The sequence below is a fragment of the Lasiosphaeria miniovina genome (assembly GCF_030549165.1).
Source record: "Lasiosphaeria miniovina strain SMH2392-1A chromosome Unknown B0T26scaffold_5, whole genome shotgun sequence".
Classification (NCBI taxonomy): domain Eukaryota; kingdom Fungi; phylum Ascomycota; class Sordariomycetes; order Sordariales; family Lasiosphaeriaceae; genus Lasiosphaeria; species Lasiosphaeria miniovina.
The window spans coordinates 1,956,575-1,972,467 of NW_026848224.1; the positions used below are offsets into that span (position 1 = coordinate 1,956,575).

At 56.3% G+C, this 15,893-nt stretch overlaps 4 protein-coding genes across 4 annotated transcripts; 2 read left to right on the forward strand and 2 right to left on the reverse strand.

The window, feature by feature from the left end:
* Nucleotides 1-773: 773 nt before the first annotated feature.
* B0T26DRAFT_741832 (uncharacterized protein) lies at nucleotides 774-2,680 on the reverse strand (the record flags this gene model as incomplete). The annotated part of the gene is made up of 4 exons (XM_060444017.1): nucleotides 774-1,942; nucleotides 2,006-2,209; nucleotides 2,266-2,321; nucleotides 2,379-2,680. The coding sequence occupies 4 exons, from the start codon at nucleotides 2,678-2,680 to the stop codon at nucleotides 774-776; spliced, it is 1,731 nt and encodes a 576-aa protein (XP_060294277.1).
* Nucleotides 2,681-3,710: 1,030 nt separating this feature from the next.
* On the reverse strand, nucleotides 3,711-4,332 carry B0T26DRAFT_648897 (uncharacterized protein; the record flags this gene model as incomplete). The annotated part of the gene is made up of 2 exons (XM_060438041.1): nucleotides 3,711-4,085; nucleotides 4,144-4,332. The coding sequence occupies 2 exons, from the start codon at nucleotides 4,330-4,332 to the stop codon at nucleotides 3,711-3,713; spliced, it is 564 nt and encodes a 187-aa protein (XP_060294278.1).
* A 258-nt stretch (nucleotides 4,333-4,590) lies between these two features.
* B0T26DRAFT_715764 (SNF2 family N-terminal domain-containing protein) lies at nucleotides 4,591-10,636 on the forward strand. Its single transcript, XM_060442249.1, has one exon. The coding sequence runs from the start codon at nucleotides 4,839-4,841 to the stop codon at nucleotides 10,224-10,226; it is 5,388 nt and encodes a 1,795-aa protein (XP_060294279.1). The 5' UTR covers nucleotides 4,591-4,838; the 3' UTR covers nucleotides 10,227-10,636.
* A 411-nt stretch (nucleotides 10,637-11,047) lies between these two features.
* Nucleotides 11,048-15,819, forward strand: B0T26DRAFT_349500 (heme peroxidase-domain-containing protein). Its single transcript, XM_060434548.1, has 2 exons — nucleotides 11,048-14,823; nucleotides 14,895-15,819. Exons 1-2 carry the CDS (start codon nucleotides 11,332-11,334, stop codon nucleotides 15,723-15,725), a joined length of 4,323 nt encoding a protein of 1,440 aa, XP_060294280.1. The 5' UTR covers nucleotides 11,048-11,331; the 3' UTR covers nucleotides 15,726-15,819.
* The last annotated feature ends 74 nt before the right edge of the window (nucleotides 15,820-15,893 follow it).

A 15,893-nucleotide genomic window follows, 5' to 3' on the forward strand; every position in this document is an offset into this window, starting at 1 on the left:
TGCTTTCCGGCGCCCATCAATTTCGCAATTCGATTTGGAACGTGCTTGTTTAGAGCCTGTACGGTGTAGCCCCAGCTCCTGATACCATACATTTGCTAGCCTGATCCTGTATCTCTCATTTGTGAGCCCTTAAACCGCTAGACAATCAGAGACAGGTTCCAAAGTCTCTTGGTATCCTCTCAGAAAGCGACACCTGCTCGGAGTCTGCTTGACACAGGTCTCAACATCTTCGAAACTTCTACCAAATTGATCAACACGTTTATGTTACGGCCGGGAACTTGCTATGAGTAGAGACATACTTACCAAGCAAGGACCCGGCCGATGCTTCATTGTCTTGTAACGCTCTCCGCCCTTCAAAGGAATCCGATCCGAGAAAGGCGCGTCCGGCTTGCTATACACACGCTTACGCGTTCTGCTCCTGTTGGATGGACTGGAAAAATGGCGCCTGTTTGCAACTGCCTCGCCGGCTTGTTATTGACATGCACCTTGCTGGCTACGAGTGCCAAAGGTTGCGGTAATGCAATTCCAGCCTTGGATGCCTCCTAGTTGAGCTGATTATACATACTAACTGGGCTCGATTACCACGAGTTCATATGAACTGCTTCTCATATGTAATACATCTCCAAGCCTGCGACCCCTGGAAGAGTCCAAGCAAGCATTGCAGTTGAATACGCGCTAGAGATGCCACCAAAACCAGACGACCCAAATAATGATCGTCTCAACTAGTTAAATAACAATGCATTAGACATTTCGAAAGCCTGCGTTCCTTACTCTCAAGTATCGTGGGCATCATCCACGCCAAACCCCGCAATACGCACGTGAGGACTGGCTCGGCGCGGTTCATCCTCTTCGTCAATCACCTTTGCGGAAATGGGCGTGAAGTTTCGCGTCCGCTTCATACCCGAATTGCTATTGCCGACTCCCATGTTCGGTACTCCAACAGAAGCATCTCCATGGTTCGCCGAGACCATACTAAAATTCGTGATGCTGGATCCAAACTCGACAGCCGAGACGTTGCGAGATCCGCCAGAGGCAAAGACAGACTGCATATTCGAAGGACTAGCGCCGTCCATGTTCTCTGGGCCAGAGGGCATTGGGGAATCTGAATCTCGGGGCCCAAGACTAAATTCGGGCTGCGTGAACTTGCGAACCTCGACGTGCTCTGCATGGGGCGTTGAGTGCGTCGAGGAAGTGTTGGAGTCTCCAACTGCCAAATGACGACTCTCCTTCCGAGACTTGACTTCGGAAGACGGGAGCGACGTGTTTTGAGGCTGAGCTGGAAGCGGAAACGGTTGATTGAGCAGTGAGTGGGTCAGGGATGTCGCGAGATCGGGGGTAAGTGCCGATGTATGCGAGCAAAACGAGTATTGGGGGTGTGGATTCTCTTCGCCGAGCCGAGCGGTGGGTGTGTTGGTTGGAACCTTCAGGCTCATCGGATCGTCCTCGAGGCTGCCACCTGAGATCTGCATTGGATCATGATTCCGAACAGGGACATAGTCAGGCATGTTTGTGTCACTGCTAGATCGCCTGTCCGAGCGAATATTGGTTGGCCAATAAGCCTTCCTTTCGAGGTCGATGTTGGGTAGACTGGTCGTTGCATTGACCCAGTCCAGATAGGCCGCAGACTCGGTGAATGGGTCCGGGTATGACAGCGCCGACCCAGATCCAGTTGTAGTTCGTGGCAAATATGACGCATTCACGGCTGGATTTCCGACGAAACCGGGGGCTGATGGGGGCAGGAACATGCCTCCCGTTACAAATGGAGCCGTAAACCCCTGACTCTTGCTGTTCCTTAGGAGCATCGACTTTCTTCGAGGCGAATGTGCATGCGACTCTGCTCCTTCTTCTGGATGATATGTAGGAACTGGCACCGTCGGGGCAAAGGGCGCGCGCCGCCACATCGAAGGGTTCGGCCATGCGATTCCATTGGTCTCCAAAATCTCTTGAACCGCCTGTTAGCTGACTGACGGACTGGTTGAGGACGCTCGGAGGTAGAATAACTCACCCAATGGAGCATGCTGGAAGGAGAAGGCCACGATATTTTTTACTCGTTCTATCGGAACCGAAAGTGAGTCGCGCGGGAACCCTTCGCTAATTATTATCTTGATCCGACCGAGGTCGTCACCAGGGCTCCAGTGGTTCTGGAACAGCAGCTCACGTCGGAAGTGGGGAAACTTAAGTCGCTCGAGCTCGCCTGTCTTTGTGAACTCTGCCATGGAGTTAGCGACAACAAACATCAAACATACACAGCAGCCAGCAACAGACCAAATGTGCTGGTGATCAAGTGTGGCCCGTGAATTTTGCGGTCAAAGGCCGTGGACCTAGAAACAGTCAGTCCGTCTCAAATTGGTTATCATCAGGACAAGGAAGTAACGCACGCTACCATTCGTCCATCAAGCGAAATGCGCGCCTCAAACTTGACCAGATCTGTATGTTTGCTGTAGGCTCGCGTAAACTGGCTGATATCCGGGTTCCGCCAGGAATGGATCGAGATCTGGAAGGGGGTTCCGGCTGGAAGACTCGGCACGAAACACGTCATGACGGGCATGCCCGCGGCCCCATGGATGTGAGCAAGCTCGAGATCGGGCACAACATGGCACGCGATCTTGAACTCTTTGAAAGGGACTTTAGAATCTCTGCCGGCTGGGAAAATGATAACGTCCCAATCTTCGTACCGCATATTTTCGAAGCTTGGGTGCCGCGCGACGTCTGAAAGCTAGACAAATGGGTTAAGAGGTGTTGGATGAAGTTTGGAGAATGAGGCAAAAAAGAGAAGCAAACGGAGCAGAAGCAAAGAAGCAAATGTGGTCGGCCAAATCAGCTGATGGTTGGCGGGGAGGTTAAGAGAGGGCTGGCTCGTGGCCTCTACAGAAAAGACGGCTCGTCTCTCGTGAACTGATCGGCGGGCGTCTCGGTACCGAGAGACACGCCTACGTGCTGGATGTTCCTTCCTTGGTAGCCCTCGAGCGACTCCCGGACGTCTGAGGCAGGCGATTTGGGAGAGATCTGGGTCCCATTAGAACCAGGAACGGTCGTCAGCGCCTTTTCAGCATTGGCTGCCTAAATTGGCTGTACCGAGTTAAGGTAGAACGATGCAGCAAATTCAGGGGCCAATGCCAGATTGGGAAGCTATGACTGGAGGTAGAAGCTTAGTGGCAATTTGGCGCCCACCCGAGACTCTAGAAAGCCAACATAGAGCCCGAGCCGCACGGAGGCGGATGCTGAAGAAAAAAACGGAGAACGGAGAACGGAGAACAGTTAACTCGGTACTGGAACCAGGCAGGTCGGCAACCTGGGGTACTGAACCTGAAGCCAAGTTATCTACCTACCTGCTCAGGGCCAATTAGGCCAAGTAAGGTGGTCACGATGTGTTTGTGGGCTGAGACGGAAATCCATGTAAAGCACGCACGCCTACTACCAATCCGCATAGAGACCGGGAAAGAGGGGAATGTAAATGGATCAGTCAAAGCGTCCCACGGAACACCCTGACAGCAGCCATAAATTCGGCGTGTCTGGAAGCGGCATCAGGAGCTGCTTGAATGGAAACCTACGCGGGACAAACGAGAGCCAAACACCTCTGTGATGCGAATAGAAAGCGGTTTAAATCTTGTATTGCTCACATACCACCCTTGTTGGAATTCACACGCTGCTAGCCGAACCTCATCCTTTATGGGTCAGCATCGCCTGCTGCTCGTGCCTGGTAGTTGACGTTAGTTGGCAATTCGTGTTCGAAATCTGTCCATGTCGCGCGTAGCAGGCAGCCATAAACTTACTCGCACAGCACCAGCCCCACCCAGCTCTTTCACCAGGCCGCCCTCGAACTCTCGTGGATACGAGGGCTTGTCCGGGTACACCTGCTTTACGGCCAAGCATAGACTGAGAACGACGGCAACGAAGGCACCAATCTGTGCCAAGCCCTTACCAGGCGTCACCCAGGTGTACTCGTACGGGGTAAACATTCCCATCATATCGTGGTCCTCGTGCACCGGCTCGCCGTAGTTCCTCCGCTCCTGCTTGTCCCACCAGTCGCCGTGAGGGTCGCGGAACTGACGCTTGATTCGAGGAGGATTGACATAGCCGCCGTTCTGCGCGAAACGGTCAGCATCGCGTCTTGCCCGAGCTGCCCGACCCATCCAAACATACCATATCCGGGTCCTCTTCTGCAGTGAGGCCCTTGTAGTCCGAGTCGGGATATTTCTGGCCGATGACGCCTCCTTGGCCCGTCATGGAGTCGGGCATGAAAGTTCGACGTTGAATGACGGGAAGTCGCTGAGCCGGGAGCGCGGTCGCGAGCCGAAGGGGCGACGCCCTCGCGATCGGGCGTAAAAACATCTGGTATCTGTTAACCGTGAATCGCTCGTGTCACATCGGGATCAATTGGCAGGCACCTTGGCTAGGTGGCGCCGCAATGGCATGCGGTTGCTGGGAGGATCTGGAGCGATTGGCAATGATGGAACGATTCGGGAGCAGCTCCCTCTACAGCTGAGGCTTGGCTTGTGGTGGCGCTGATTGGCCGGAGCCTTTCGTCCGGAGAATTGCCGGCAAAGTCCCAGAAAGCTGTTCCCTGCCCGCCTGAGGCAGCAACACTCGGCCGCTTGGCCGTCATCAGGCTGGCAATGGGCCTGGAATTTTTTTGTCGGCCATCAAAGTTTTGCTGACGACGGTGATTTTCCGCACAAAGCACGCTGCAGCCAGCCTTACCGACGGCTGATCATGTCGAAACTCTGACAGGGAAATCTTCGCAGCCCTGCGGTTCTTGTGACGTTATTTTCATCGTGCCAAATGCCAGTTTCGTCGAGATCTCGGTCCTCTCGCGCCGTTCCCTGTCCCCAGTGACTATGACGGAGATCGCGCCGCCCGTCCAAACACACGCGGACCTGGCTGCTGCCCATAACGGCGAAAATGGCGACAATAACCACCACCGTCCCCCATCTTCACACGACTCCGAACTCTCCGAGCCCGACGAGACGCAGTTTCTGTCCTATGAGAATTCCCCCATTCGAGGTCGTGATGGCCGTGAAGGTTTTGAAGTCTCCACAGACCATCAAAGCCCAGCCGAGGGGCGTTCCCGCGTCAATGGTAGCGGCAACCGCACGCACGATTCCGAAGTCACGGATGCAGAGCGGCCTGCTAAACGCCGCCGCGTCCGCGGCACGACGCCCGACAACTCGGCGCGCCGCCCGAAACCCGAGTCGCCACCGTGGAAGAAGGTGGAGGCCGAAGGCCCCTCATCCTTTATGGCAGGTGACGGCCGCCGCAAGTCGGGACGCATTAATACTGTTCCCTTGGAGCTACAACGTGGCGACAAGAGGATAACAAGGAGATCTTTGCATGGCGCCCAGGCCAGCCCTCCAAAGAACCGGTATGCATCCACCAACGGCCACAGTCCCGCCACGAACCAGACCCCATCTTCCGTCCCATCAAAGCGTCCGCTATCCTCAAGTAAACACGTCCCGACGAAAGCGCCTTCCACCAAGCTTCCCACACCTAAGCCAGCGACGCCAGAAAAGAAGTCCAATGCACGAACCCGTCGACGATCACTCTCCCCAAGACGCCCTGCCACCCCCACAAGGCCATCGGCCGGTACGCGTCGCTCAATGCGCCACGCTCGTGACAATAACGAGAACAATGGCGACAACACCTCTCCTGGTGCCTTACGCAGCACCCCCCGTTCAAAGTCTCGACCTAGGCCCCCACTGACAACCATTCCCCTCGTCCATCGCGACCAAGCGAACATACGTCCCAAGCTCGGGCCTACATTTGAACAATACATAGAACGGGCGCTAAGTATCCCCGTCGAGGAGGGCGGTCTCTTGCTGCCTTCTGAAGATGGCCCGCGCTATACAGATGACATGGCTAGGCAGGATGCTGTAGTTCTGCTACGAGTCGAAAAGGAGGTCGAGCCGGGCGGCATTCTGGCCTCGAACAAGTGCTCTGTGTTTGAGCCGGAGGCTGCTGAAGAGCCGCCAAGGCAGTGGACGCACACCGACCATCTCACAAAAGCCATGACCAACTTCCGGAAGCTGCTGGTTATCGAACAGCAGCGGCATCGCGCCTCCGCGAAGCGCCTTGCCCTTGCCTGCGAGGCGGAGTGGAGGCGTCGAAATCCCCAGCCCAAAACGGCAGAAGAGGTGGAACTGGAGCAGATAGAGAGGTCCAGGACACGGTGGCGCCAAGTCACCAGAGCCGTTGCGGGCACGTGGGATAATGTCAAGGTTGAGATCAATCGCAGGAGGTTGGTTGAATGGGAGGCCAAGGAGCAGCGTCGGGTGAAGGATGCACTCAACCAGGCTGTCAACATTTCTGAACAGAAACTTCAGCAGAGACAAGCGCGGCTCGGCACCGAAGACCCAACCGAATATTCAGAGGACAATGACGATATGATCTCGGGTATGGAGGACGAGGATGAGGGCGATTTTGACGATGATGCCGATGAAGAGTCTAGATCCCGGTCAGGAGCTGATGAGAGTAATATGTCCAGCTCATCTGACGATGAAGATAAGGACTCCGTCTTGTCGGATGAGGGCCTCAGCCAAGCCCAACTTCAAGCCAAGTACGCCAACTTGCCTGCATTGGAAACGAACGGTGACGAAGGCGAAACGTTGCCTGCCAACCTGGATTCTGTCAACAAGCTCGCCAACGGCAAAATAGACGACGGTGACGACGACGACGGCGACGACGATACAAGCGACGAGTCCATAGACATGGACGATGACCTTGGTTCCACTGATGATGAATCAGAGGAGGGAGGCGACGAGGGTGGTCCCAGTTCAGGTAGTGAAGGTGAAGATTCAGAGGATGAGCCAACCGGCCTGCTCGGGCTCTTCTTCAAAAAATCGGAGCTGAAGAAGCTGCAAGATGTCACCCCGAGCGAGACCGGCGATGTAGAGGACATTGACATGGCTGACGCCGATATACCCACCGAGTCCCCTCGGGAACCGGGCGGTCATTTGAACGAAGCCGACGTATCCGGTGATCGTTGCGCACCAATGCCCGGAAGTGTGGGTGAGAGGTCAACAAAAGGCGACGACGAAGAGGGTGTGTACCAGACCCCTGCTCTAATAAACAGGGATAACCAAACGCGGACCGAACATCCTTCTGAGGCGGACGACCTACACCAGAGCTCGCCTGGCCTGCTCTCTACGCCCTCTAGAGCATGTCTACCTTCTGCAGCCCAGTCTTCAGCCCAGTGGAATGCGGAGCAGAGTGCTCTGGGCGCTGCAGAGGACATTTCGATGACCGATGCGCCCGCCCTAGTTGAGCCGTCTCGCGGAGAAGTTCCAGATGTCGAGATCACAGAGGCACCCCCTAACGGGCAAGATCGAAGCCCGAATACTGACGCTACGACTAATCCGCATAGCCCATCGCGAAGCCAATCGCCGCGGGCCTCGGATGACACCAAACCCACCGATACTGAAACATCCGCGTCGGCCTCACTCCTGAATGTACCCAAGACGGACAGCAGGTCAACTTCACCTCAACCGACAGTGCCGAAGACCGAGATTCCCTCGCTTCTGCGCGGAACCCTGCGCGAATATCAACACCATGGGCTAGATTGGCTTGCAGCATTGTATGCCAACAAGACCAACGGCATTCTCGCCGACGAGATGGGCCTTGGTAAAACAATACAAACCATCGCCCTCCTGGCGCATCTCGCCTGCCACCATGAGGTCTGGGGCCCTCATCTCGTGATTGTGCCGACAAGCGTCATGCTCAATTGGGAAATGGAGTTCAAGAAGTGGTGCCCCGGCTTCAAAATCCTGACCTATTATGGCAACCAGGAGGAGCGAAAGAGAAAGCGACAGGGGTGGAACAACGACGATATCTGGAACGTGTGCATCACCTCTTACCAGATGGTACTTCAGGACCAGCAGGTGTTCAGACGGAGGCGCTGGCATTACATGATCCTCGACGAAGCTCACAACATCAAGAACTTCAAGTCCCAAAGGTGGCAGACACTGCTAGGGTTCAACACGCAGGCTCGATTGCTTCTCACCGGCACACCTCTCCAAAACAACCTGACGGAGCTTTGGTCACTGTTGTACTTTTTGGCTCCCCCAGAGAACGGCGAAGGCGGGTTCGTCGACCTCAGGGAATTCCACAACTGGTTTGCCAGGCCCGAGTCCCAGATCCTCGAGAACGGGCGAGAGCAACTGGACGACGAAGCGCGCGCAATCATCGCCAAGCTCCACAAAGTCCTTCGACCCTACCTCCTTCGTCGGTTGAAGGCAGACGTCGAGAAGCAAATGCCTGGCAAATACGAGCATGTCGAGTTCTGCCGCCTGTCCAAACGCCAGCGAGAACTGTACGATGGGTTTCTCTCTCGCAACGACACCCGCGCGACACTAGAATCCGGCAACTATATGTCCATCATCAACTGTCTGATGCAGCTGAGGAAAGTGTGCAACCACCCTGACCTGTTTGTCGATCGCCCTATCATGACGTCCTTCCGCATGCAACGATCGGTGCCTGTCGCATTCGAGGTCAAGGAGCACATCATCAGAAATAAGCTGCTGGCTGTGAAACCTATGAGTCTTGTCAGCCTCGACTTCCTCAACATGATACCGACCAGAAACGAGGGTTTGTCGGACTTGCACACGGACCGCATTGCTCAACTGAGCTCACATCGCATCCTACTCAACCTTAGGGAAGCACAGAAGATACGAGCCAAGAATGGGTCTACCGTCTTGGACCCTGCGACGGTCAAGTCAAATTCTGTATTTTTGGAAAGCGCGGCAAGGTGGGGCCGCTTCGAGGAGCTGCAACACTGCGTCTACGTCAACGCATTGCGCCGCCATAAGCATCCAATATATGGCAAGCGCCTCATCGATCTGTTGACGCTCGACACCCAAAGGCGGCCGTACAAGCAGCGACCCAAGGTGCCCCAGAAGATCATGAGTTGGTTCGAAGAGGACTTGTTTCTGCTGCATAACGCCATTCCGACCCTCCAACAACGTGCAGCGTCGATGGAGATGACAATCACAAAGTTTGCATGCGTCACTCCTGCCGTCGTGACTGGCGACCTAAATAAGTTCTTACTGGGGGCAAAAGGGATCGAGGCCTTCCAGGACGAGGATCTGAGGTTGTCGGCGCCTGTAAAGTACGCGCCGTACATGCCGAAGGAGGCGCCGGTTGACCCGTGGCACGAAGCTCGTATGCGGCTAACCATACAATTTCCGGACAAGAGGCTCCTGCAATACGACTGTGGCAAACTTCAGGCCCTTGACAGGCTTCTGCGCAAGCTTCAAGCTGGTGGCCACCGAGCCTTGATCTTCACCCAGATGACCAAGGTCCTCGACATCCTTGAGCAGTTTCTCAACATCCATGGACACAAGTATCTCCGTCTCGATGGCTCGACAAAGGTGGAGCAGCGGCAAATCCTAACTGACCGCTTCAATCACGACCAGCGCATCCTCTGTTTCATTCTATCCACGCGGTCGGGTGGCCTTGGCATTAACCTCACGGGTGCTGACACGGTCATCTTCTACGACCAGGATTGGAATCCCGCCATGGACAAGCAATGCCAAGACCGATGCCACCGCATCGGGCAGACGCGTGACGTGCACATCTACCGGTTGGTTAGCGAGCACACAATCGAGGCCAACATTCTCCGCAAAGCCAGTCAGAAGCAGATGCTCGACGACGTCGTCATCCAAGAGGGCGAGTTTACAACCGACTACTTCAACAAGATATCGGTGCGCGACGTGGTCAACAGCACGGGCGAGGTATCAGCCAATGAGAACGACATCGCGGCCAATGCTGCGATGGACAAGGTCCTCGGCGGCGTGCAGAGCAGCAACCCGCGACAAGTCGGGCGTGCTCTTGAACAAGCCGAGGATACAGAGGACGTGGCCGCGGCACGTTTGGCGGAGAAGGAGATACAGCAAGACGATGCCGACTTCCTCGAGCAGCAACCGACGCCCGGTGGCAGCGCATCGGGTGTATCGAGTGTTCGTCAAGGGACACCAAGTACAGGCATCATTGCGGAGCCGGGCCGGTCTGGTCTCGGTCTCTTTGTTATGTCCGCCCAGGAGGTGCCGCAGGACGACGTCGCTATTACGGATGGCCCGATAGAGGTCGAGTACAGTGCCTTTGGCAAGCCCGTGTGCACCATCGACGACCACATGCTCAGTTTCATGGCAGAGGCGCTGAAAGATGTGCCGCTGGACCTGCCCAAGGACAAGAAGAAGAGCAAGAAAAGGGGCAAAGACATCAGGAAGCGTTGATTTGTATTTCATAGCGCCAAAAAGTTGTGGCTGTTATTAGACAGATGGCCGTATTGGTTACAGTGGTAATATTGTATTGTACTACTATTTTGAGGGAGCATCGAGCACGCCTTTCATGCTTGTTGGAAGTTTAGGTGGAGATACATGGTTATCATGGTTTTGGGATATTATTGCTGTCTGCGAGCGGCTTGTTCGAGCACAACAAACGTACGATAAGAATAGACGAGAAAACGTTTCTCAGGCTCTGCTAGCATGCACGGCAAGTACCAACTACCAACCTAGAGTAGAAGAGTATTAGTTCGTACCTTAGTTATCACTCGCTGGCATATCAATGTTTGGTGTGGAGCAAGCAATGTTTTTATCATATGCTGGCCGTTGCCTCCATCATCGGCATGACGATTCTATGAACTTGGCCGCAGTGAGGCGGTTTGCATGGGGCTGGTGGAGAAGACAGTAATTCGATGGCCCAGGGGGGGTTTCAGCTCACTGAGAGCTGCCCCGCTAGTCCTATTTGAAAGGCGCGCCGCCAAACATTGAACTCCCCAGCCCGATTCCAGGCCTAGGCGCTCTGGATAGCGGCCGGCTAGTCCTCATCAGGTCCGACTAGCAAATGCAAGTGGGATAGAGCTGAGGGCGACACCCTTGTCGCCGTAAGTCCAGACTCTAGACCTTTGGTCTTCGCCCCCCCCAGCTTTGGCTCCAATAGGTGCTAACCATGCGGTTTACTTGATTATTGTGCTAATTGGATCGAATTATTGGGGTTTCTTCTGAGAACGGCCCGTGGGGTGCATTGGACCGCAAGCCTCGGCGTCGGTTCTGTTTCCAAAGGCAGACTACGGCCCTTCAACGTGCATATTTTTGTACTTGCTTGTGCCTCACATTGAAGCCGCTACCCGTGAGAGAGAGTCGGCCAAAAGGTACAAGAGCACCTCACATCCCTCTTCAGTCCTGCCGGTGGTGACCTGACCCGGCCTGACACCTGATTATAAGGGAGCTCTGCTAGCCCTTCGTTCATGCTTTAACCCTCATTTCGTTCCGTTTTCTTGGGATTTGTTGTCTCGTGTGAATCTTTCTTGCCCCGTAGACTCTCACATGCTTGCCCACCATGTCGTTCGAGACACAACGGTCCCTCCTCAATGGCAGCTCCTCGCCGGGCAAGAGCAACAAGGCTGCTGAAATGGAGGCACTGACTAAGGCGCTCGAGAATAAGCAGTCTAAAGTTGTTGCCCGTTTCCACGGAGATGCCCTCATTGGAGTATATTCTCCTCCCCCCTTCCCCTTCCCCTCCTTCGATCTTTTTTCTGGCTGGTTGCTGATCGAATCATCACAGAACAAGCATGTTCCAAAGCTTGGATGGGTCAAGGACATGGAAAAGATCTTGGCCTTCAAGAACGTCCCAAATATCGCCACAGTGGTCAAGGGTCTGGTTGCTGGCAAGGGCCTGGACAAGCTGGCCGCCGCCCCCCTCATCGGTTCACTCCTGAACGACAGTGAGCTCCGGGCCAATTTCATCGAGAAAGAGGTCAAGGCCAAGTACGAGCGCATGCTCCACCCGCCCTTGTCATATCTCGGCGGTGCCTTCAAGTACCGGACGGCCGATGGCAGGTTCAACAGTGTCCTGCACCCCCAGCTGGGCCAAGCCGGAGCCCCCTACGCCAAGACGGTCCCAGCCCAGACGGCATCCCTGGGAGCTCTTCCGGATCCTGGCGACCTCTTTGATCGCCTGATGGCCAGAGAGGGGGACAGGCCAAGTAAGTCGGGCCTGTCCAGCATGCTCATCTACCATGCCACCATCATCATCCACGACATCTTCAGGACCAACGAAAAGGACAAGGCCATCAGCGACGCGTCCTCCTACCTCGACCTTTCCCCGCTGTACGGCTTCACGGAAGAGATGCAGCGCAAGGTCCGGGACGACACATACAAGCTCGGCTTGCTCAAGCCCGATACCTTTGCCGAGGACAGACTGCTGAGACAGCCGCCGGGAGTGTGCATCATGCTCGTGCTCTACAATCGCTACCACAACTATGCGGCAACGCAGCTCCGCCGCATCAACGAGAATGGCCGCTTTTCCATCCCCGAGAAGTTTACCAAGCCCAAGCCCCTGGCCGCCGCGAACCTTTTCGTCAAGAACAAGGCCACGAAAGAATACCAGCGTGCCGAGGATGCCTTCAAGGCTGTCAACGAGATGTTTGAGAAGACGGGGCGAAAAGAGACCTCGGAGTACACGGCAGCGGCTGAGGCGCTCAAAAAGCTCGCGTACGCCGACGAGCCGGAACCTGGCAAGGTTGACGAGTTCTACGCGCAGTACGATGCCGCCTGGGATAAGCTTGATGACGACTTGTTCAACACTGCACGCCTCATCACGTGCGGCATGTACATCCAGGTCTCGATCCACGACTACCTCCGAGCGCTGATGGGCTTCCACCAGTACAACACCAACTTCACTCTCGATCCGCGCGTCCATGAGACGGCCTCCAAGACGGTTTCGCGCGGCATCGGAAACCAGGTGACGGTCGAGTTCAACCTGCTCTACCGGTTCCACTGCGCCATCTCGGCCAAGGATGAGGTCTACACCGAGGCTTTGATGCGGGAGATGTTCAAAAAAGACGCCAGCTGGAACCCAAAGGAAACCAGCCTGCCCCAGTTCCTCCAGCTGATGCACCAGGTCAGAGAAGATCAGCAGAAGGGCAAGCCTGTGGAGCCCTGTGAGCAGGTGTTTGGGCTGCACAACGACCCAACCGGAAAGCGCTCCTTCAAGCGGAACAAGGTGACTGGTCTCTTCGACGACCAGGACATGGTCAATGAGCTGACGGCGGCCATGGACGACCCCATTTCCAACTTTGGTCCCAAGAATGTGCCCAAGTCTCTCAAGGCGGTTGAGATTATGGGCATCCTCCAGGCTCGCAAGTGGGAAATAGGGACGCTCAACGACTTCCGCGAGTTCTTTGGCCTCAAGCGCCACCAGACCTTTGAGGACATCTCGAAACACGACGACATCCAGAACGCGCTGCGCGATCTCTACGAGCATCCAGACAAGGTGGAGCTGTACCCGGGCGTCTTCTGCGAGTCGGACGGGGATATGAGCGCCGATCCTGGCCCGAGCGACCTCGACTCGGCGCTCTGGGCGGCCATCTTCTCGGATGCCATCACGCTGGTCCGGTCGGACCGCTTCTACACGGTAGACTGGAACACCAACTCGCTCACTTCGTGGGGCATGAAGGAGGTGACCCCCGACAACGACGTGCTCAAGAGCTCCGTCTTCCACCGGCTGCTGCAGCGGGGCTTCCCAGGGTGGTTTCCGTCCGACTCGATTCGTTTCTTCCATCCGTTCTACACATCGCAGACCAATGCCAACTTCGCCAAGGAGCAGGGCTACGAGGCCGGATTCCAGATGAAGCTCGCCAAGGCTGCGAAGACAGACTGGCTGGGCCGCAAGACGGAGAAGGACGTCTTCGACATCACAGACTCGGAGCCGAAGAAGCCGGCCAAGCCCTTGTATCTGAAGACGTTTCCCGAGATCAGGGCCCTGCTCCAGGACATGTCGGGCGCCATCGTCCACCCAGCCCTGCTGCATCTCGCGGAGCTGCCCAAGCCGGTCCAGAAAGTTCTCGAGCCCCCGCCGGCAGGCCAGCAGCAGCAGCAGCTCCCGGCGGTCGATATTGACCAGAAGCACTCGGACTTGGTCGATTACCTGCTCAGCCGGATGCGGAGCATAATCCTGCGGGAATACATCACCATCGACCCCAGTCCCGAGCGGAAGATCTACCAGATCGACATCATCAAGGACTTTGCCATCCCCGTCGTCACGCAGTTTGTCGCCGACTTCCTGGGCTTTGGGCACCTGCTCCGGGACAGGGACAACCTGTCGGCGCCGTTCTCGGAGGACGAGATCTACCAGCACATCACCAACTGCCAGATCTACCTGTCGTACAACGCCAACAAGACGAAGGTGCTCAAGCGGCGCAAGGCTTTCAGCGAGTCCATGACGTTCCTGTACAACCTGACGCTCGCCAAAGGCCACATCGCCTCGGCCAACAGGTCGTGGCCGACGCGCCACGTGCTGTCGCTCGGTAGGTGGCTCTTCGCGGGCGGCGGCAGCGGCCGGAACCACATGGAGGAGCTGGGGTTCAAGATCGCGGCGCAGATCCTCAAGACGGAAGGCGACGCGGAGCGGGCGGCCGCCATCTTCCTGCTCGTCGGCCTCGACAACGCCTATAATACCGTGGTCGCCTTCACGTCGGTGCTCGACATGTTCCTCGGCAGCTTGTACAAGCAGGCAGCCGACAAGGACACGGCGCGCAAGAAGGCTGGCGCGGCGGCTAACGGGAGTGCGTCATCGTCATCGTCGGCCGAGACCAAGCCTGAGTGCGACTGGATGCGGATCCAGCGGCTCGTGTTTGCGGAGCCGTCGGCCGAGACGAGCCAGCAGAGGATCGACGACGATATCAAGAAGCTCGTGCTAGAGGCGCAGCGCAAGAGCTCCAAGACGCCCGTGGTGCGCGTGGCAACCAAGACGCACGACGTGGTCGACAAGAACCGCCCCGAGACGGTTCTGTTTACCGTGCAGCAGGGCCAGACCATTGTCTGCGATACCGTGAGTTTGCCCTTCTTCTTCCACTCCATCCCCTGACGGCATGTGACGACCGACTGACTGAAACCTCGCAGAACCCGGAACCCGAACCCGACTCCGCTGCCACCACAACCAACCCCAGCAGTAGCGGCAGCGGCAGCAGCGGCAGCAGCGGCAGCAGCGGCAGCAGCAGCAAGCAAAATGGGTCGGCCGCCACCAAACCCTGGGACAACGAGTTCCTCGCGCACCGGTCGAGCTTCACCGAGAAATACGCCGCGTACCACCCGCAGCACCTCACTGTTCTCACGATCACGACCATGGTGAAAGCGCTCGCGGAGCTCAAGAACCTGCGGCGGGGCCACGACACGCAGGGCCGGCTGAAGCGGGTGCGGATCGGGTCCGCCGCTGAGACGTACGGCAACTACATGGCGCCGCAGCGGGTCAAGGCGATCGCGCACACCGTAGAGACGTTGATTGCGGAAGCGAAAACAGACGCCGACGTGGCGAAGTGGCGCGACGTGTTCAGCGACGGCGTGCTGAGCCCGGCGGCGGACACGTACCTGACGGCGGCGTGGGACGAGATGGTGCCGTTTCCGACGACGTGGAAGCTGCGGTTCGAAGGGTTCGGCGCGTCCGACTACGGCGGCCTCGACACGCTGGCCATGCTGAGCCCGCAGCCCAGCCCGCTCGAGTATATGATCCCGCCCTTTTACGAGTTGCCCGGCGGTGCCAGCCGCACGGGAGGCTCGTTTGCTGCGCCTGCTGAGTGCGTCTGTCTCAAGGCGGGCAAGGCCGTGTGTTTCTGTACAGACCCGAAGAGGGTAGGGGAGGCGAAGAAGGAGGCGGAAAAAAAACCGAAAAATGGTGACACGAGCCCTTCGGTTGGAGGCATACCGCTGACGGCTGGATGCGGGTTGGGATACTAGTTGTAGTGGTCTCTGTTATCGTCCAATGAGTGTATTGATTATGGGAGCTCCCATTGAGGGTAGGCCGATATGATTATTGTAATGATTGCCTAATTATAATTTGTTTATTATTTACGTCATCAGCATCATATTTAATAAAAATACAAGAAGCTTTTTTTTTCAAACGTC

Bases quoted from the DNA above. Each gene is read 5' to 3' on its own strand.
- B0T26DRAFT_715764 (XM_060442249.1), top strand. From the start codon at position 4,839: ATGACGGAGATCGCGCCGCCCGTCCAAACACACGCGGACCTGGCTGCT.
- B0T26DRAFT_349500 (XM_060434548.1), top strand. From the start codon at position 11,332: ATGTCGTTCGAGACACAACGGTCCCTCCTCAATGGCAGCTCCTCGCCG. The intron at 14,824-14,894 runs GTGAGTTTGCCC...GAAACCTCGCAG, and splicing joins AGACCATTGTCTGCGATACC to AACCCGGAACCCGAACCCGA.